The sequence below is a fragment of the Rhamphochromis longiceps genome, linkage group LG12, assembly GCF_057381845.1.
Source record: "Rhamphochromis longiceps isolate RC_006_pf linkage group LG12, R_longiceps_female_GT1.1, whole genome shotgun sequence".
Classification (NCBI taxonomy): domain Eukaryota; kingdom Metazoa; phylum Chordata; class Actinopteri; order Cichliformes; family Cichlidae; genus Rhamphochromis; species Rhamphochromis longiceps.
In genome coordinates this window covers 35,880,162-35,902,172 of record NC_140568.1, presented here as the reverse complement: position 1 = coordinate 35,902,172, position 22,011 = coordinate 35,880,162, and the positions used below count along the sequence as shown (strand labels likewise).

The window sequence follows — 22,011 nt, the reverse complement described above, 5'->3', positions numbered from 1 at the left end:
ATTTTCGAGAGTGTACTGCCAGAGCTGTAAAACAGTGAGTTGATTAAAGCAATTCTGACAGTGCGAAGTCAGCAGAGTATTGCAATGATTCTGTTAAGTGGTACTCTGCGAACATTATGCCTACAGACTATGACACACATGGGCAAATATGGTGCAAGGGCTGGAAACAGAATCGAGGTGAATGACTACAGTGAGTCTGCACAGCTTGTTAACTCGGTTGCAGTGATATCACTGATATCACTTTAAAGACGTGTGATAAATTAAATGTTAACATATAATTTAGACAGATTTTACTTTTATGTTAGTAAAATTTAGACTAAAACCTGTAACCACAGTTTTGTTATCCCGTGTGTGGCCCTTCGCTTGATCAAAGTCAGCCCCGTCCTTTAGCCTACCCCGGATTATTGGAATCCTAACGGTTTTTGGAAGGAGAATAAATGTAAATCTGTGGTCACAAACATACCTATTTTAGATATCGAAATATGCAGTTTTGTTACAAAGTATATCTTGCTTTATGAGCCATATCTAGCAACAGTGTGATTCACCACGTGGACACTAACACCATGTTGCTATTGTGTGGCCTGTTTGTTTAATCCAGCTTCTGTGTCTGTCAGGAAAGTGGGCAATTTGCATGCTGCAAGTGCTCTTAATATAAAATGTTGAAGTAGGGTGGCTCATTCCCACATTGCATCCCCACCTTTCCTCCTTCTCTCCCACTTTTGGCTGTGTGAAGTACTGGTTGGAGAGCTGTAACAGGAGTATCATTCACTGTAATGGTGGAGCGTCCTCCTCCACAGCCCTCACTTAGATCACTTAATCCACTGTAGCAGTCCAGTGCTGTGCACTGTGTGAACACAGCACGTTCACAATGGGAGGTTAGAGTGAGACGCTGACCTGTCAGTTTGCACTAAAATGCCACACTAAAACACTCGAAACCCTTGTTTCTCGCAGCTCATTTAATATGGATGTAGAGAAGGCCTGCTACACACTCCAGTCAAAATCGGGATCTTTTCTGGTAAAATATATTTTTTGGGCACACAGTATACTTTAAAATGAACATAGATGGTTGTGTCCTAGGAATACTTTGAAATCAGTGAATATGTGGGATTTCTAAGCAACAGTGGACACACTGGATACTTTATTTGACCAGTTTATTCAATTAAATTCTATCAGTTCGGTGCAAAGAGGATTCTGAAGCAGGTTTCAAAATGTAAAGATGGGAATATATGGAAGGTTGTTTTAGTAGATTTAATGTTAAATCAGTTAAACAAAAGACAATCTGCAAACTGCAGCTTAGATTTTCAGTTTAAAATGAGACACAAGTGATTGACCTGCATGTCATAAAAACAATCCCATGTAATCTACTCAACAAAACTGACAATTTGAGTGCACTTTCTTTGGGTATATCCCACATCGCGTCAGTTAACCTTTCTCAGTGCATTACACAACTAATTCTTTTAAAAGATATATCTATGGTGTACCTTGCCTGTTGCCCAGTAACAGCTGGGACAGGCTCAAACCACAACCCTGAATTGGATAAATGGAAGGAAATAGATTTATGGACAAAAATTATGTCTACATTGGACATTTGCAATTTTAAATGAAGAAACCCCAAAACTATTTTAATGACTGTCCTCCAGTCTCAGTCCATCCATCAGAACAATTTAGAGAACCAAAAGTAATACACAGGATGTTCACTCATCTGGAATTCCCTGACTGTTTATTTTTCACCAGAAAAAAACAGTACAATAGTGCAGACCAGTATTTCTTGATTGACATTCCAGGTTAGGGTTAGTAATTTAACTCAAATAGTTATCCCAGCATTGCATATGTATAGACAAGCGGTGGCTGGGTTTCACATTTGCACTGAATAGTTACAGTTAGGGGTGAGGAATACTAATGCCCATTAGTATTAACAAGTATAACTAATTACAACATTTTCTTATTGTAGGTTGCTTTATCTAAAAAAATATTTTTAGACTGAGTGCAATACAAAAGTGCAAGGTGCCACCAACACAGGTATTGTAGGGAAAATCTACTTATTGTTATATTTCACATAGTCCCTAATACGTTAAATATAGCAGCTCCATAGACATTCACCTAACAAGTGAAAGATCCCTTGCTTGATTGGCAGAAGAAACCCAAATCTCTCAGATCCTTGTCACTAATACGTTTGCTGCAATATGTAGCAATAAATCTTACACTTTCTCTGATGCTTTTCCAGTGCAACTACAATGTGTTTTTTGGGGGGGAATTTAATTGCAATTAACTATGTTATCTGGTAATAAAATAGAACCTAAACGATACACAAGTCCTACAGACTTCTAGCTTAAACAGTAAAAGACGCTCAGACAAAACAGTCCACACAGTAATTTAATAAATTCAAGCACAGACTAGAAAAAAGAGAGCAAAGGCATTTTGTATCGAATGAAAAAAGCTCAACTAGTAACAGGAAGTTTCTGCTGTAAGCTCGAATAATTACATGTTTACAGTAAAGTTATAGCCAGTCAAGCTAAATGCTCTACACATCATTACTGTTTAACAACATTTCTGTGCCAGATCTTGTTAGCCTTCTAACATGTAGCAGTCAGATAAGATGGTAACATTCAGATTTGACTCTTGACATGACAGCGACTACAACCAAAGAGCATTTCCTTTTTTTTCCTTTTTAATGTTTTATCTAGATGAAGACTGAAGATAGTACAAGGAGGTGACACCAGATTTTATTCATTCAAGAGCAGAAAGCGCAAAAGAGCACTCAAGACAGCAAAGTGAATGAATCGTCATTTTGATCAGAAAGCATAGCTGAATTTAGCAAACAGGAATGTGAAAAAACATATTTATAACCACCTTCGAAATGTACAGTGTCTGTGTAAAAAAACAAACAAAAAACAGCCATAACAGTAAATTATTTTCAATACAGTCTCTCCTGTATGAAATCCAGTCAGCTCAACATACCATACTGTAAAATGTCTTTTTGTATTCAGATCAGTGCATTTATTACAAGGCTTTCTTTCAATCTGCCACATAGCCAACATGCTTCTATATAATGTATTTAATTTAAACTTTTCTTTTCCTAAAACAATCTGCCGATATATCAGTACATCCCTAATCAAGACCTTATTAAAATAAGATAGGTAGGTAGATCTCAGGCAGGTTAACACTAAGCATGAGTGCTTTATCAATTTTCAAAGTAAAGCAGTCATTTACAGTAGTTAAAAAAATGTGGTCACATTTCTTTTTTCCCCCCCTCCCATTTCATGAAATGAGAGCAAAAAGCGTAAACAATGAGTTACAGAAATACGTTGCTGGCAACATGTCATTTACCTCAAAAGGAAATAGATGAATTCAGCAATAGTACAGGATGGATCTGAGTAATATAAGAACAGTTTCATTCATAGTCTTCAAATTCATTCTGACAGGCACTACTAGTACATCCACAAAGCAAGTCTATATCAGTCTTTCTTGTTGCCAAATTACTCCAAAATAGTAAAAATCTCATATCAAACTAACCTAACCTAACAAAAGTTACTGGCAGTAGCTAAACCAAGAGATTGGGTTTAGGCACTCAATTTAAAATTATTACTGTTTAACATATGCCTCCTGATAGTTCGGTTTAGTAAGAAAGTTTAAAATGCCTGTTTAGGATAAGCTGGCATCCATCCTGATTGGATGATTATAGGTTAGAATCTTGGTGACATAAATCTGTGCTAGTAACTTATTGTGTTGTGTTTACATTCCTGTAGATTAATGTGATGTGGGACTGATGTTATAACTATGTAATAACACAAATGAATTACAAGCAACAAACAAGTTTTTAAAGCTTAAAAACAGCAACAAATATCAAAGAATAAACACTTTTTAACTCCAATAGTTATTTTTTCTGGTTAACTCCACTGGTCAATAGTGTGTTCCAAGTGTTTGAAATAAAGTTTGGTTCTGGAAATTTGTGATCATTTCAGCAGTACTGTTGATAAATGATCCTTGTAATTAAAAAGGATCCTTAAATGTTCCAAGACACTCAAAAACACTTCCCACAGAGGAGACACATTTCAGTTCTGCGTATGTAACTGAACGCAGCAGGACAAAAGGAGGGCAGAAGTATAGCGTAAAGGCACTGTGTTATTTTTACAAGCCAACAGACGTAAATCCAAGACAAATCAAGACCACATCGCTGACCACTTGTTTTTCCCAAAGGTTTTAACAGAAAATCCAGGCTGGAGTGACTGACCTCCAAACACCAATAAATCTGTTTTACTGAAATCTATCAGTAGGAAGCCAGCGAGCATCCAGAGAAGTCCGAGCTAAGGGACAGAGACAGTGCAAAAGTCAGTCAGTAGAGAGGGCATTGAGGGCAATTCTGTTAGTTTGTTCAGTGCCCACAGAGTCGAAAATACAGAAATAAATACAACACACACACACCCGCGCACACACAAACAGCTCTTACTTCACTCAGAAGCTGAACTACAAGAACAAATTCAGGAACACAGGTAGAAAATGATGCTGTAGGTAAACAAACAACGGTATTTAAAGGAACAGTTCTTCTTTTTCTTTTTTTTTGGCAAAGATTTTGATCAGAGCTGTGATTTCCCAAAGCGTTTGTGGCTGCCTCCTTGTGGCCTTCAAAGGTATTTCAATTGGGTCTTGAAAGGGCTTGCCTGCCCTAAATCAAACGCCCCCAAACAGTATTTATGATCATATTTTATGTTTATATATTTACATTTTAAAACATAACCAGAACTCATATATATACTCATAAAGTCAAGCTGATGAATTAAGTTACTGGCTTATTCTACCTATGTTTTGTGTATTTTCTAACTCATCGTTGTTGGGAAAATGTGTTGATGAGAGCTGTGATTATTGTTTTTGGCTGGTCGCACAAAATTTTAAGATTTCAAATCGTTTGGCAACATTTTTAAGTTTGGGAATGAATGGATTAGAAGATCAGCACTACACTCTGTTAGTCTAGGAACCCTTTCATTTATCACCTGATGGAACAATAGCCAACAGTTTGGACCATCCAGTATAGCCATTAATTACAAATGAAGCTAATAAATACAATGAAAACAAAAACCATGATCATTATCTCATTAGACTACAGCTAGTAGTTTCTAGATTGTATTTAATAGGATACTTTTATGTATATGCAACCAGTGTCTCCTCAGAGTAATAGATCAATTCTAACTACACATGGTAACCGGAAAGCTTGTGGTACCTGAAATATCATCCCTTGTCTCCAAATTTTGCATATTCATATGCAGTGTTCCTTTATCAGATATTTTTAGGTGTAAATCCTTGTTGCCTGAAAATCTCACAGCAATGACCAGATATCTTGTAGTAGGCATAGTTGAGTATCCATACTAATCTGAGCCAGGCTTAAGTCCTCCTGGCTGCATCTAGCATTCAGAAAGTCTTATTGATCTTATCTCTAAAAAAAACTGAATATATGAACATGTTTAATAAGAAACTATTCTAAACTAATTCTTGATGGACAATACTATTTTAAGCGGGTCTGACACAACCTTTTTAGATAGATTGTTATGAAATTTGTTGATGTTTTTCACAGGTGGAAGCTTTTTCTTACTGTTATTTAAAATAAAAATAAAAAGGTGTATATATTCATAGCCCAAAGAAGGAAAAATCAGTGTGTTGAAATAACACACTGTACATGAATTCAAGCCATAACTAACCAATTAAAGATGAATATACTGTCTCACATTTCGATACCATTTAAAAAACGGAGCCTCTGATATATTTGCTTGAAAAACCCATTCACATGTGCGCAAGTGCTATATTTTTGTGTGTCCTGCACCCTTTGGATGAATGTGCCATCGTCACAATTAAGGCGACACATCTGCAGGATGCAGTTAAGCACAGAAATAATGAGGGGATGTCAAAATGGGAAGAAAGCTCAGCTGCAGACTCAAAACACATGGCAATATAAATGGCAAAAAAGTAACCAAATTGTTGCCCCTTTATTTACACCATCAGCATTAGTTGTGTGCAGGTTGGCTGTTGATATTCCAGAGTAGCCCAGAAGCACTACGGCTCTGATCTGCCACCTAGTTTGCATACATTTTAGCCTCCATGTATGTATAAAGTACACAGGCAGATTAGTATGTATGTGAACAGTCATGCTTGTTTTACAGTCTACACACTGAAAAAAGAAAAATGATATAAGAGGCTTAAGTGAAAAGTAACATAAAGGAATGTTAACAGCCCAACAGCATTCACTCATCCTCACAATAACACAAAGTCAAAAGGAAAAAAAAAAGATCTGTGCTTGGGTCCGCTTGTTGGTTTTGATCCTCGACTAGCCAGAAGGTCAGGAAGTCATGGTCCAAGAAAATGTTTGGTTTGTTCCTTTTAGGTTTATCCTATACACATAAAAAAATTTACACAGATGAAGGAGACCTCACGGTTGGATGGAAGGATGGCCTTCTTGTTTAACAAGCACAGCTATTAGTAGATGACCTCATAGACAGTTGCCTTCTTATCTCCTGATCCCGTCACAATGTACTTATCATCAATGGAGATGTCACAGCTCAGCACAGAGGATGATTCTTTTGACTGTCGGGGGAATAAAAGATGCAAGAAAATGTATAAAAAGGGTGAGAAAGATGAAGGCTACGCAGACACACGACTTTCTTGTTATTGTAAAGACACAGAAGGTTGTTGAATTCACAATAGCTGCAAAAGTTCAGTCATATAGACTGTTGTATTTTCATTAGGAAAGTAATTTCATCCAAGGAATACCCAAGAATTACTTGTTAAGAGTTCTTATTTTTCTTTATTAAAAATAAGAAATAACACCCCCACTTGCGTGTTTTTTGTTTTTAATCTAGTAATTCATTCAGTCCAGTTTATTCATTCCCATAATTGATTCTCACCTGCTTCACTTTCCCACCTGCTGCATCACCTGTTCCTCTCATATGTTTTCATTCATCTAATCAGCCCCATCAGCAGGCTACTCCCAGTCTCACATTACCTAGCGCTTTAGCTCTTTGGTGTTCTGCTGCTCAATTCCGTTTTGCACCAGATTAGTCCCAATGTATGTCTTTTTTTTAGAAATAACGGTAAGTGCCCAGGATTCTGCATCAGCTGCTCCTTGTGCTTGTTTTTTTATAACCTTGAATCTCCTTGTGTGACTAAAGCTCATCTTTTGCTTTTTACCATCTGTCTTTTGTGTCATACTCTTGGGTCCTCTATATAGAACCCTGATAGCTAAACTTTACAATCAGTGAGCAAAAGCGGTGTTTGATATCTCTACCTGGGTTATTTCTCTAAAATCCATAACTCTTGGCTATTACGCTGTGCTGCACTTGGCCTCTCAGTTGCCTTTCATCCATGGTTGTGTTCTTGCCCACTTACCTGGAATATGCTGGCTCCATATGGGGTTCTCCATGCATTTAGCAGATTGTCTTTTCCTGTACTTACAAACCACTTCCCTGCAGAGGATCGACAACTGCATTAGTCTACGGCAACGAAAAACGCTTTAAATCTTTAAAAGCCAAAGTAAATTATTTAAGTGAAGGTTAATTTGCTCGCTCAGGTGCTAAACCATTATCTCATCGTTAACATCTCAAGACCTGGCACATATATTCATTTCATGTTGCAAAATACTGGTGACAACAATCATTTTAATAAAGTTGTTTATGCTTACCACAGTGCGCAAATCTGAGTGACAGCACACAGCTTTCATGCAGGTGGAGCTGGTATTTGTCAGGTTTGGTGACATGCAACACCTCCACATTACTGTTCTCCATCCCAACTGCCAGCCACTCTCCCGTTGGACAGTATCCCAGTGAGAATATCTGCAGCCAACACCAACATACCCATTTTAATTAGGGCTGAACGATTATGGAAAATAATCTAATTGCGATTTTTTGCCCCAATATTGCGATTGCGATGCGATATGCGATTATTTTTTAAGGTCTTTGTCTTCTGTATTATTAAACAAAGACAAGCAATACATCATATAGTATGGCCAATACTATATTACATTAATTTTAAACTGTTCTTTCCTGGAAGACAGACCTCTGTTATGATGACATGAGGTGATGCATGAATTGATGACTGACATTTTTATTTAACTTCTTCAATCACAACAGTATATTTGAACATACACAATAGTTTATTTTTAGCTTACAAACATCTGAGCATAAAGTGCTGACAAGGAACCCTGGTGTAAACATTAAAATGAAAGTCAGTACAATGTGCAGATTGCAGAAATATACATAAAAAAAAATCAGTGGCTTTACCACACTCAGTTTTTCGACATCTGTGAACTACTAGACAGTCATTCAATTAAAAAATAATATTAAATAAATAAAACTAATAAATAAAAAATACACACATCTTACTGATCTCTGCAGTCAGTAACATTACACATAAAGTGCAAACATAATAGCAATTGTATAAACACACACACAAACACGCCTTTAAAGTTTAAAGGCGTGAAATTGGACGGTCTAGCCTTCTGATTAGCTAATCAGAAGGCTAGTTCTGATTAGCGTCACCGCTGTCTCGGTGGAGTTTAATAAACTCGGCCGTCTGCTTCTTGCTATCTAAAATATAACCAGACACTGGTGTAAATTCTCGACTGTCTCATACTTCTGTTTAATAAGTTTTCTGTTTGACGTTTAGTCAGCTGTGTGAAAACCAAGGAGGAACCCACCCGGGGGATTAATAAAGTTTTATTTTATCTAATCTAATAACTTTAATCTCAGCCAAACCGATTTACTCACGAACAAACAAAACACTGAAAAAAGCCCAACAATAACATTTTTAGGTTGTCTAAGTGACTTATATATTACGTTTAACCCGAGCAGTGAAACTCCGCGGTGATCTGAAAATGATGTGCCGGGAGTTGTGCCGTTCTCGGCCGCATCAGTAATCCTCGAGCTCCCGGCTAGCTGTCGAGCTGGTGGGTAGCAGACGCCTCTGAAAACGTCGAAGCACTTTTGCAAATATGGGATATCTTGATAAACCGAGCAGATATTTGATGTTTACACAACTACTTTCTCGCCTGAAAATATGTTAAAAGTTTATTTTGTGACCCAGAAAGATTAGTATGAGTAATTTTAAAACTTAGTAGCGGCCGCCATTGCTGGAAACTGGAGTTTGGCTGGGCCGCGCTATGAATTCTGGGATATGGTAGTAATTTGGACAGCCTTATAATCGCAGTATAATCGCAGCCTTTGCGGTTAGAAAATTGCACTTGATCATGTCGCGATATTATCGCAAATGCGATATATCGTTCAGCCCTAATTTTAATGACAGCTATGTCTCCCTATATTCTGTGTAAATAATACTCAGTATATCTCTTATATTAGGGTAAGGTATGCATCTGTCTATTGGAGGTGGGCACAGATAGATGTTCCAAAAATATGTCATAGTCCTATACCTCAACCTTTTACATTACAAAGAGGTAGATGAATAGTTAAGTCCTTATTGTTTTTTAAAAATCCCTTTTTTACACCATGGAAGAGCAAAATGCATGCACAGGATACAACTGATAGCTGTAAAAACTGGTAAACCATTACTTCTTTTCTGTGTCAAATTGTTCCAGATTTGCTCAAGCTGTAGCAGGGGGGAGTGGGGCTAGACCTGACATTACTGGAAAGCCTATGAACTCTATCAGCCATGACTGTCCTCTCTGAGCTCTCTTTACTGCACACTCACCTCCTCATGTGCACACTGAAATGGCTCTATTCAGGAAAATTGCAGTAATGGTCTATTATTGCTGCTTTTCTACTCACAAGGGGGAAAAAACTAAATTCTACCTGCACATATTATTAGTGTTAAAAGTATTTGAGGACAGGGCTCAGCCGGGCTTTTAGTGTGGGTTAAATGTTCTGAACTGAGCTTGTAAATGACTGCAATAAATCAAAACCCGAGACAGTAATCACACAAACTGCAAATGGCAGTGACTTGTCCTGGGGTGCACAATTTTCATCTGTGACATTTTACCACCAAATAATAATAGACGTCCGTGCAAAACCCAAATTTCTGAACCCTGAACACACACCTGAAAGCTGCCGGAGGAGTGGAACAAATTCCACACTGCTTCATTATGATCGCTCCCAATAGTCACGTGATGCAGTACGTGTATAAATGTGTACCTGAGAGGTGAAGTCGTGCTGTTGCAGCTGGCGTCCCTCTCTCAGGTCCCAGGACCGGACAGTGTTATCCAGACCTCCGGTCCAAAGCTTGGTCCCATCATTAGAAATGTCTATGCAGCTGGCTCCATCTGTGTGGCCCTGGAACTGCCTGCAGAGAAACAGACAAACCCATAACTAACAATACTGTTTTTCTTTCAAGTTGGCTTGACATCAACCAGATCAGCATCTTGACTAAACTAATGGGTAGCCAACATGTGATGCTGTTTTGGTTTAATAGCAGGTTCTTTTTTTTTCTCTTTTTTTTTTCTTTCAGCATAATTCAATAACCTTAAATTACATTCCCCAGTTCTTTACCTAACCAGAGTCTGGTTGTTAAGATCCCAGACGGCAATGTTTCCATCAGAGCAGCAGGAAAAGCAGACTTTGGAATCCGGGCTGATGGCCAGAGCATAACATGCAGGTGCAGACGAAGTTAATTCCGCTTTGATCCGAGGAGTCGGTGTAGCCAAATCCCAGATTGATAAAGTACTCGCTTCTCCCCCAACGATAAGAGTTCGTCCATCAGGAAGTAGCCGACAGGATCGAATATAGTTATCCCTGTTCTGATGTGCCAAAAAAGAACTGTCATTGAAATGTATACATGCAAGCAACTAGTGGCTGTAAAAGTGGTATTCTAAAAGTATGTTACATGAGGACCAATGTGTTGAACTCACAAGGCAGTCCAGCTGGGAAACAGGGGTCTTGTTGCCCGGGTGACTGATATCCCACACCTTGACACAGCCCTTGCCGCCGGTATAAACGTGACGTGTAGGGTTACTGATGGTAACGGCACACACCACCTCCCCGTGGGTGAGAGTATTGATCTGTCTAGCATGGCGCGGGATACCAGGGCCGATCAGTGCATCCGGAGGAAAAGGCACAGGCTGCATTTGTCCGTCAGCGCTCACATGAAAGGAATAAGCTCTGAAGCAAAATAAAAGGGTCGTGTGAGGTGATAAAGGGTGATGAGAGAAAAGTAAGAAAACATAAGCAGAGGGGAATATATGTGTGTTTCTGTGAACTTTCTCAGTATGATTATGCCATTTAAGAAAGACTAAAAAAGACTTACGGTTTTCCACCAGGAATGCCCGACAGGTTAGGAGGAAGTCCAGGAACACGTATGTGGTGGTGAGGATCAAATCCTACCTAAAGAACACAAGAGTGAGACGTTTTTAAAATATACAAAAATGCTTAAACAAATAGAAGACTCGAATGAAGTCAGGTGTGCAGGGCAGGAAGGCATTTATAGTGACATGACAGGAAAGGAAGTGTGTTTTTACATCCAGCGACCTCATTTATAAAATTAACAAACGATCAGTTTTAATCCCAGCTATGACTCAAGCAGAAACCAAGCGCAAGTAGGTGTTTTTAAAAAACACTCTGATGTGGAAATTATTTTCTCTCTCAGAAAAGTCTAGACTTAACCTAAGTGATTTTCCCACTGTTTATGTTGGGTTATTACAGATACCCAGTAGGAATTAATTGCCAGACATCAAGGTGTTTTGAATTAACAGGAGGATTAAAATTAATTAAGAGAAGGACTTTTTTTATAAATAGCATGTCAAATTAGAAACAAGTGCCCTCGCCTGTTCTTGCATTATTGGAAAATCCTGGTAAGTGTGCTCTAGAGGCAGGAGATTTTTCAATGGCTGCGATTACATTTTTTTTGTGAATCATGATATGTGGTTATAATAACGTCAGAAACAGTTCAGTCTTTATGCTCTACCTTGTCCACACTCCTTAGCTGCAGGTTTTGCTTTGCTCATCAACTCATTAGTTGAGTAAATACCACATGTTGCCCTGCTTCAACCTCCTCAACCATCGCCATGAACAGTTTTCATTTCTTTTTTTGCACAATATTTTTAAGCATTTTCCTACTAATTGAACATAAGCATACCATTGGGATTAATCTTAAAACTAATTAAAAGTTGAAATACTAAATGCATTTTTTTTTAATGAAGTTGTACTCCTAAATTACCTTGAAGTAAATTTCCAATCAAAATTTTTGGTACAAGATACATGCCAGCATTTCAAAGCAGATTTAAGCAACAGTCAACTGAAAAATAATAATAAAATCCTGGTGAGACCACCATTTTTAGCTTTTATTCTAATTCAGTTTAGTTTTTAATCTCTCAAAAACGCTTGCATAGTTTCAGTGGGGATGGTAGTTAACGGTACTCTGTTTACCTGCTACCTGGTGAAAGATTGTCATCACACAGAGAATATTTGTTCATACATGGTTACCATTTTAGGACAGTTTCTCATTTCACACCTGACATAAACGGTTGAAAATACAGTCGTAAAAACGCACCTAAATAGAATAACTTGCAAAAAATTGACTAATTATTAGAATCCCCAAACATCACAATATTAGTTGTTTTCCACTAAATCATTTTTGTCTTTAAAGTACATTTTTAACACTGACAGAATAGGTAGCTAATGTTTACGTCTGCTGTCTGCATGCATCTGTGAGTGTTCAGGTACCACTTGTGTGCGTCCGTAGGCTGCCACAGCGGCCGCGGCCACTGCACTCATCTGTGGGGAAATGTTATGCAAGCCAGTGTAGGCTGCTCCTGTTCCACTCAGCTCTCCATTCATACCAGGGTGAGGAACCATTCCGAATGGGCCAGGGTACGAGCAGGGCACTGCCAGGGGTGTGCGAAGACCAGGAGCTACAAAACAAGACAGCCAGATTGTGACGCAAACATCTATCTTTTTCAACTGTGGTGTACAAAGGTTATTTTTTTGCTTTAAAGCAAAGGTTTAGTCTTAAATACAGAGTTTTTTGTTAAGCTAGTCTATGGTAATAGGCTTTTTTTTTAAGTTTTCAAAAACATATACTTATGTATTTGCACTGAGTCATATCTGACAGATGCAGGCAGAGATGTTTTATGTTATGCTTGCAACACTTACTCAGTGCCTCAACTCCTGATGATTTACTGGGTGCAGACCTCAGGCCTGTGGTGGAGGCACTGCTGGGTGTGGGGGCTTCAGAGCGGGATGTGGGAGTGCTGGACTTGGACACGGGAGTTGTTGACTTCTCATTCTACCAGAAAAATTAAAAAAGAAAGATTTCTACATACAGAAGGGTTTCAGAGGTGAAAGACATGGAAATAAATCTTTATGCTTTTTTTTCCAAATATAATAACAGTGCAGGAGCATTCATGCGTCAGTTTATTCTAAGACTCATTAAATTGATATTCTATAAAAATGTCGAATAGTGTCCTGTCCGTCAGAGGATAGACTTTAAAGTTCTGATGCTGGCCTATAAAGCTCTGAATGGTTTAGGACCAAAATACATCAATGACCTCCTGACCCAGTATGAACCATCCAGATCCCTCAGGTCATCTGGATCCGGTCTTTTATCAGTTCCCAGAGTCAGAACCAGACACGGAGAAGCTGCATTCAGCTTTTATGCTCCTTATATCTGGAACAAACTCCCAGAAAGCCTCAGATCAGCTGAAACACTCAGTTTATTTAAATCCAGGTTGAAGACTCACCTGTTCTCAGCTGCATTTGAATAAAGCACCAAATCCACACTTTAAGCTTAAATTTCAAAACTTACATTTAACTACTGATTTTATCTACTGTTCTGATTTTATCTGTTTTGATTTTATATACTGTTGTTTGTTTGTTTGTTTGTTTGTTAATTAGTTAGTTAGTTTATTTGCTTGTTTTATTCAATTTTAAATCATGCTTTTTATTTGTTCTTGTTTCTAATGTCTCTGTAAAGCACTTTGAATCACCTTGTTGTTGAATTGTGCTATACAAATAAACTTGCCTTGCCTTGCCTTTATCTCTTGGATTTTATCTTACATCTTTCATGTGGTTTACAGTTTGCCAGATTTACTATTTGATCATTTTTACAGAAGCAAATAAGCATTGTTTAACCCTTTATTTAGAGGGTTTCTTGAAAGAAATTAAATGAAAAGGAGGCTACACAAATGACTCACCATATTAATATCTTTAGACTTGGAGGAAGGTGTGCTGCTGGAAGAAGCAATTGAGGAAGGGCTCAGTGGTGGGTCTTTCTTCAACAGGCGACTTTTGTCCAACCCATTCTCCCGAGGAGAGTGTGCAGGACTTCCTCGGGGAGACACTGGATCCTGTAAGCATTAAACCGAAACAATTCACATTTTCTCAACAGGTAACACACAGGATGGTAGACTGGTAGTGTGCAGGTAATATTTTGTACCTCGTTGGAGACGTCGACAACCAAGTTGTCATCACTCTTTTCTCCATCACTTTCCTGGGTCAAACACAAACAAGGACCATACAAAGGTAAATAAAATAGACCTCCCAGAATGTAGATTTGAGAATAGGCAACAAGCAAATTATTCTTTGTTGAAAAGTGTGTGTGCTCATGTCTGTGTCCACTTTTTTTTTTACATTTATTTAAATCTTTTTATTATATGAACACAAATCAGAATCAGTTTATTGAACTCAACACCTAATAACAAATTCATGTACAAGCAAGTAGTTCCCTCATTGTGAGAGAAGACCATAAAATAGTGTAATAATATATTTTAGCAGAAGAAGTCTGAGGCCACACCCCACATGTGTTATATTTGCTGATGGGCATCATTAGGTACACATTGCTAATACTGGGTTGGACTCTTCTGCCTTCAGAACTGATGTAATGGTTCATGAAATAGACTCAAAAAGGTGCTAAAAATATTCCTCAGAGATTTGGGTCAATGTTGACATGATAGCAACAAACAGTTGTTAGCTGTACGTCCATGATGTGAATCTCCACCACGTCAAATGGCCATTTGATTACAGTGAACTCACTGTCATGAAGAAAACACTTTGATCTGAGCTTTGTGGCATGGTATATTATCCTACTGGAAGCAGCGAGAGGATGGGTACACTCTAGTCATAAATGGATAGACACGGTCAACAACAATACCAAGGTAAGCTGTTTAACCCATTAAAACCAATGGGGGCATCAAACTTTTAGATCAAACTACCGTAACTCTTGAACCAATCAGAAAATTCCAGTGGTTGCTGAAAGCAGCAACTCTGTGCTTTACAGTAATCCCATGCGGGGCGCCACAAATAACACAGAAAACAGGAAAAACAAAGCAATAAAATGAACCCAAATCCCTGATAAGATGTCTGTTTTCTGTAGAGCACCATCAAACCACTCACTCTGTCTTGTTTCAACCAAACTTCAATGGTGCTGCGACGCGTGGGATTACCGTAATGACCCTAATATCACTGAAAAGCGCATAGTCCTTGCTTTTAGAAAGCAACTGTTACCTGTCTAACACCAGTGACAGGTTAGGCTTTAGAGGGTTAAACAATGCCTATTTGCTACTGAGGGGCAGAGTTTGCCAAGAAAATATTAACCACATACCATTACACTAACAGCAGCCTGAACCATTAATACAAGGTGGAATGGGTCAATGCTTTCACATCATTGGTGCCATATTCTGACCCTGCCATTCAAATGTTGCGACTCATAAGACAAGCAAACATGCCCGGTTTAGACTTCAGCGGGTCATCTTGACCATGTCTGCATGTTACTGACTTGTAATTGGTCAGATCAGATATTTGAATTAACATGCAGCTGAGCAGTTGTACCTAACAAAGCGGCTAAAGGTGGCATTTGTGGGGTGGTAAGGTTTGAAACAGGTATGGTTGGTATATAACATGATGTGAGTGAGGGGTGTTCCATGTGTACAGCATGTGACTTGCCTGCCTGAACTAGCTCACAGGCTACACGCCATTTGTTAAATATACTGGTCAAAATGGATTCACTAGAAGCATCCCAGTGGGTCATCTGACTGAGTTACAGGCCATAAACTGCATCATCCTTGGTTCAAAGACCTTTGGTGCGCCATGTTTCTACAAGTCTCTAGCATCTCTCCTAATTTCATCTCTGAAATAAAGAACAAATAATCTCAGTTTACTTCATTTAGACAAAAAAGTGTAGTTACTGTAGATATGACAGTACAGGGCCATGTAATCACAAGAGAACTGAATAATTGAGCTCTCCCTGTCCCTAATCCTTTCTAATGAGCTTGATAATAAATCTTCTCCGCAGCTCAAAAACTATTCATTTTAGCATATTCACTCACATAGCGTGTGGAGGTCAGCTCCTTATCATCTGTCTTCTGTTTTTTGCTGTCAGAGGAATAATCGCTTGAACTTCGATGCTTCTCTCCAGTTCGAAAATTGGCTGATGGAGAGACAGATGAGCTCTGGAAGAAAAAAACAACCATTTACTTAACTGAAGCTGATTAAAACTGATCTTTTTTGTTTGTAAAGTACATAAACCCTGCACTGGAAAATCATAATAAAATCAGAAATCAGGCAGAATCAGATAAGAACAGGCCCGTTTTCTAGCTCAAACATGTGTGGAAAATAGCTATTAGAGCAACGGTTTTTGCTATAGAAAATCATTCATTTCCATTGACATTGAATTCCAGAAACACATATAACTCAAACTTGTGCTAATAGCAACAAAACACACTTCCGGACAGAAGGAAAATTAATATAAAATTACATTTGTTTGTATTCAACAAAAACATACATTTAAAGATTAGGTTACATTTTCTGGGATGTGAAACCCAAACCAAATGGACACAGAAAGAATCATCCAAGCTCCACTGAAGAAGATGTGATTATCAAAGGCAAAAAAAGTTGAGATAAATTACTAATCTTACCCAGGACAGACTGATAGGAAATATGTACGCTGCAGCTTTTACCGCTAGAAGAAACTTGGAATGTGTTGAGAGCCATGCGGTCAGTCAACAATCTGAGCAAAAAGACAAAGCTGAGCGGTGCAGACACAACGTACGCCGCGGCTAGATTTCTGTATCGCTTTTAAAATATCCCCTGGCTGTCAAAACAATTTCCTTTTTACTGTATCACACAATACAAAAGCAGCACTGCAGCCTTGACAGTTTGACTACAACATCGCAGCTTTACGGGGAGGGCTTGGCTGACGTCTCTCTTTCTTAATCAAATATGGCATCCTTTAAATACCATTACTGAAGGATTAATCTTCAAGGATCAAAATAAGGTCAGTTAAACATTTCCCCTCCAGCTCTGCCTGCCTCTGCTGATCTCTCTCTCTCTCTCTCTCTCTCTCTCTCTCTCTCTCTCTCTCTCTCTCTCTCACTCATTGGGAGGTCCTTCTTACCCAGCAGACGATGGACAGAGAAGAAAAATAAAGCAGGACCTTTAGCTCGACCTTTCCACTAACTCACGCTTGTAACCTTTCCGCTGCCCTTTGCCGTGCTGCAAGTGTTGATGACAAAGATTCTGTGGGGGAGGAGTGAGGGGTTGACTGTGTGTGTGTGTGTCTGTGTGCGTGAGTGTGCTGCTCAGGCAGCACTTGTACCTGTTTACATTTTAGTACTCCATATGTGCAAACAGTGTTAAGGAGTCAGTGTGTGTACAGGTGTGTGTCTCGTCTTGAGTGAGACGAGGCAAAATGAGCCCCTGACTCTGTGTCGCTCTATTTCCAGACTGATTAGATTAATTAGCCTGCAAATTAGCTCTTTCAAAAACATCAAAGCAAATTAATTCTGCCGCAGAGACAAATGAAGGCGCTGCCGACAGCACGAGCATTATGAACGTGAGGACCTCTGAGGTGTGGTTGAGTGAGAGTATTCATTTTCATTCACATCATAATTATATTTGCCTCCCATTTCAAATTGATTCTGCAGGTCCTGATAATGATATCTGCAACCTCGAGTGTTTTGTATTTTTCAGCTTTACAAACAGTCTCGCTCCCTAGTGTCTCTCGGGTAATTAGGAGCACGGACGTCCAGGATGAGGTTACTATGCCGTTGTTAGGCATTGTAAATTTATGTTCAGCGTGGATGTTTGGGGTGCATCTCAGGGTTATAAAAATAGAGTTCAAATCCAGTTCAAATGCAGTCTGACACTGAGAAGTTGCTGCACCCGAGTCTGACACCTTTTCCAAAAAATCTAACTTTGTCTGTCTTCCGCTTCTAGTCTTCCACTGGGAGCAACAGGTCAATTTTGAGGGGTTTCTGGTGTAGCCAGTGGACACACAAGACTTTAGGTACAGTAAAGGCAATAAAAAGACTAAGCTTTTTAAAGATTGCATTTGAGCAAATGTATTTTTTCTTTTGCTCTCCACAGAGACTGTTTAACTAGATGCAACCAAATCCTGCTCAGGATTAGAGCTACAAGCAGACGACCAGATGGAAGCCAGAAAGGTTCCAGGTGCCAAAAATCATACATTTTACTTACAAACTGCATATTTATAAGAAGATATGTTTTTATAGAGATTACACACAGAGCCACTTGTTCAATCAAATTATTGCCAAACTTTATCACAGAAAATACTAAATAGCATGCTATCTGAAAACCCTGTGTCATTAACATGCACAAAAACACAGAACTTCCCCATGTGCAGCATGAAAAATGTGTGTAAATGTGTAAATCCTCTCATATTGTTCTCCAAAGAAACAGCTTCTTTGTTCAGAGACATTTTAGTGATAATCACATTGCCCAAGTAAGTCCAATTTATCTAGATCTAAGGGTAGATTTACCTCACAGAGTGTCCATATTTATGCTATAAATTCAAAACCAGCCTTTCAGTTTTAAACTATTTAAACTACGAGGAACGTTCTTGTTCTCTGACGTCATCAGCAAATTTGCACAGATCGAAGAATTGCGAATTTATAAACGAATATGTCTTTTTCTATGCTGGACCACAGGGGGCTCTGCACAAATGATTTCTGTAAAAACCCCAAATCTTTAGAACTCTGGCTTGATGTAATTTTGTCTAATAGTTCTCTCACTCTGCTCAGCTCAATTTGTCACTTATTATTCTGCAGCCAACACAGCATGGCAAGCCAGACTGCACATTGTATGCAGAGCTTTTAAAGAGCATCCCGGCATAAACAAAGACAAGCAGACTGCATCTGTACAGCTTGTTTACCAGCGACAAAATTCAACACAAAAAGCATAGAAAGAGAAGACCACTGTAGCGATCGCACAAACTACAAGCTGCACTGCATTTATACTTCAACAGGTGATTAACTGTAAAGGTCAGTCTAAACTTGAAAGCGACCTCATTAGAAATGTATTCCTCCTGTTTCTTTTAAAAAGAAGACAAAAACAATCCCGCAGACAGACAAAGATGGTTACATTGTTACTATGTGATTCTACGCGTCTAATTTGACTTAAGGTGATTAAAAAAAAGAAAACCTGTTTGTGAGAATTGGCATTTCAGAAATGACTTTAAAAAAAGCCACAAACACTAAAAACACAGAATTAAAATAAAATTGTCATTGACCACTGATCCAGCAATTAATGTGTACTCATAATCAGGTCTGTGAAGTTGTAGTCCTTGAACACACCATAAAGTAACTGCATAACTGACTGCCTGTACTGGCGTCTATACACACATAAGCACACACACAAGTAGCGTTTACATTCACGTAGCTTTATCAGTGTGTGAGGTGCTAACGCCAAGGACATTAAGGCACAGATGTTCATGCAATTCACACACACTGTACTCTGTGGACTGTTGCCAAGGCAACTGCAGACCACTGACAAGGGGCTTATTGGTTTCATGAAGTGACTGTTGGCCGCCATGTCAAAGAGCAGCTCTGCATGTGTGTGTGTGTGTGTGTGTGTGTGTGTGTGTGTGTTCTCACAGGGCACTAATGAAAGGCATCCATCATTCTGGCCTCTCTCTATCTCTATCAAAGCGTTCTTGTGACCTCACACTCACACACACACACTGCTAATCTCTCCCATCATGGTGCCTACACCTCTGAGCGTATGTGCATGTGCATCCAGGTGTGTTTGAACATGTGTGTGTGTGTGGAGGAGGAGAAAACTACATGGGGGGCAAGAGATAACAAACATACCTCCAGTTAGAGCATTCCTCCTGTTTCCGCCTACTCCAAAACACCAAAGAACACACACACACACACATGCACAGGCTTCTAAACTCATGCATGTTTGTGTAAAAGTGTGTGCGCTCAGGCTGCTGGTATAAAGAAATGCTAATCTGCTCATTGAGTATTCAACAAACCAAATGTTTGCCTTGGGAAAAACGCTGCGCTTAAGGGACTAATTACTACAAGCGCTGGATAGAACAGTGATCTGTTGCGCTGCCTCTTTCTGCTCCCTCCTTCCTTCACTAACCATACTGTGCTTTTTTCCCCCTACTTTCTTCTCTGCTCACCTTGGGGTTTCTCTTTCACACTGTTTTGTTTTTTTCTTCCCGAGCTGTTACCAGTTTCCCATATCTGATATTTTTATTACACACAAAGCACAAGTGAAGAATATGAAAATGACAATAAGATCAGAAGCTTATAATGTTTTCTTTAAGCCTTAGTGTGGTCATTTTCATTTCCAATTACATTGACAAGCATAAAATAAAATTTCATAATAGGACATTTGTGTGAACATCCATCCATTCTTTTTCTTAACCACTTATCCAATTAAGGGTGGCAGGGGGGCTGGAACCTATCCCAGCTGTCATTTGGCAAGCGGCAGGATGCACCCCGAACATGTCGCCAGTCCAACATGTTCGGAGCTTTGTGGGAGCATATTAACAATATCATTTTACAGTAATGTTTTAAATCAAATACTACATGTGTAAATATTTAGGATCTTGGAAATGTCACAGAACTGTTTTCAGTTTGATGGCAGTCTCTAACAGTCTCTTTTACATAAACACAGACGTGCACATAGACATCCTTAAAGCCAACATCAAGATTTCATCACAGACAGGCTTTTTGTGTGCGTTATGAATAAAAATCAAAACCTGTCTATCCTTTTATATCAACAAAAAAAATAATAATTCAAAGTACAAAATGACACAGAAAAGTTGAGCGAGCAGAAGTGAAGCTATGCTCTAAACATGTCTTTTTTTCTTTTTTTAACAAAGGGAATAAAGAAAGGAAGGACTTACCTTGACTGAGTCTCTGTCTGAGAGGGCGGAGGGCATGAGATAGAAAAAAAGAATGACAGATTCAATGTCTGAAGCACAAGAACACACTGGCAAACACACAAACACACACACTGCTGCATATAACAGATACATACAGATACAAAAAGAGAGCTAATGGCGAATTTATGATATTTTTGATGAAGATAGTGGGGAATTTCATTACTGTTTATGGATCTTGAGGGGTACTATTAGAGTACTACTGCAAATAAATAGCACTTACACCTCTTTTCCAAATTAACAGATAAATCTCTTACAGTTTTGCTCTCAATTAACCATTCACGCACGCTTTCACACATTGATAGTGACAGGGGTGTCTTTGAAAGCAGACCTCTACACATTGGAAACTCTAAGTTCATTATTTTGCCCAAGGCACTTCGACAAATGAACAGGAGCAGCTGCAGATTAATCAATCAACCTAACTTGCTCTAAATCCTAATTGCAAAGTTTTGGAGAACCTTTTGAGGATTCAGATAAAGTAAGAAGTGGAAACCTCCGTTTTTCGGCTTTAAGACTTGTGTGCTGATGTTTGCAACTTTATTGGGGCAGAACTCAGCACACTGGTAACACTAAGGCTCCGTCCACACTCACTCTCCGTTTTTGCCACCCGTCCACACTGAGACTGTTTTCGCTGATGGAAAATGCAGCGTTTTGAGAACGCTCTTGAAAATGCATACATTTGGAAACGGTGCTCTCGCGTCGCAAAAACGCAGACTTTCTAAAACGATGAGGCATGTTAGTCATCTTAGTTTAACTGGTCGCAGCCATGCGACCAGTTAAACTAAGATAGCGGAGGGCATTATACAGCAGTTGTTTTGTTTGCTCTGAATTTTGACAGCCCTATTAAAGATTAGTATCAGTTTGTATATGCTCCAGGTGGCTTTTCTTCAAATTCTT

General features: G+C 38.9%; 1 protein-coding gene across 4 annotated transcripts in view; it reads right to left on the bottom strand.

Moving 5' to 3' along the window:
* Positions 1-2,366: 2,366 nt before the first annotated feature.
* The window catches only part of LOC146657785 (transducin-like enhancer protein 4), a 46,347-nt gene continuing 26,702 nt past the window's right edge, over positions 2,367-22,011 (bottom strand). For 3 of the 4 annotated variants that reach the window (XM_085426107.1, XM_085426109.1, XM_085426108.1), the window contains 13 exons: positions 21,079-21,095; positions 16,247-16,369; positions 14,359-14,412; positions 14,117-14,269; positions 13,077-13,209; positions 12,648-12,835; positions 11,233-11,309; positions 10,838-11,087; positions 10,479-10,726; positions 10,125-10,272; positions 7,664-7,814; positions 7,372-7,448; positions 2,367-6,570 (listed from right to left, as the gene is read on the bottom strand). In XM_085426107.1, the coding sequence (XP_085282233.1) occupies positions 6,463-6,570; positions 7,372-7,448; positions 7,664-7,814; positions 10,125-10,272; positions 10,479-10,726; positions 10,838-11,087; positions 11,233-11,309; positions 12,648-12,835; positions 13,077-13,209; positions 14,117-14,269; positions 14,359-14,412; positions 16,247-16,369; positions 21,079-21,095 (1,727 nt within the window). In that variant the 3' untranslated portion in view covers positions 2,367-6,462. The remainder of the gene's footprint in view (positions 6,571-7,371; positions 7,449-7,663; positions 7,815-10,124; positions 10,273-10,478; positions 10,727-10,837; positions 11,088-11,232; positions 11,310-12,647; positions 12,836-13,076; positions 13,210-14,116; positions 14,270-14,358; positions 14,413-16,246; positions 16,370-21,078; positions 21,096-22,011) is intronic. The other variant, XM_085426111.1, reaches the window with a different exon arrangement.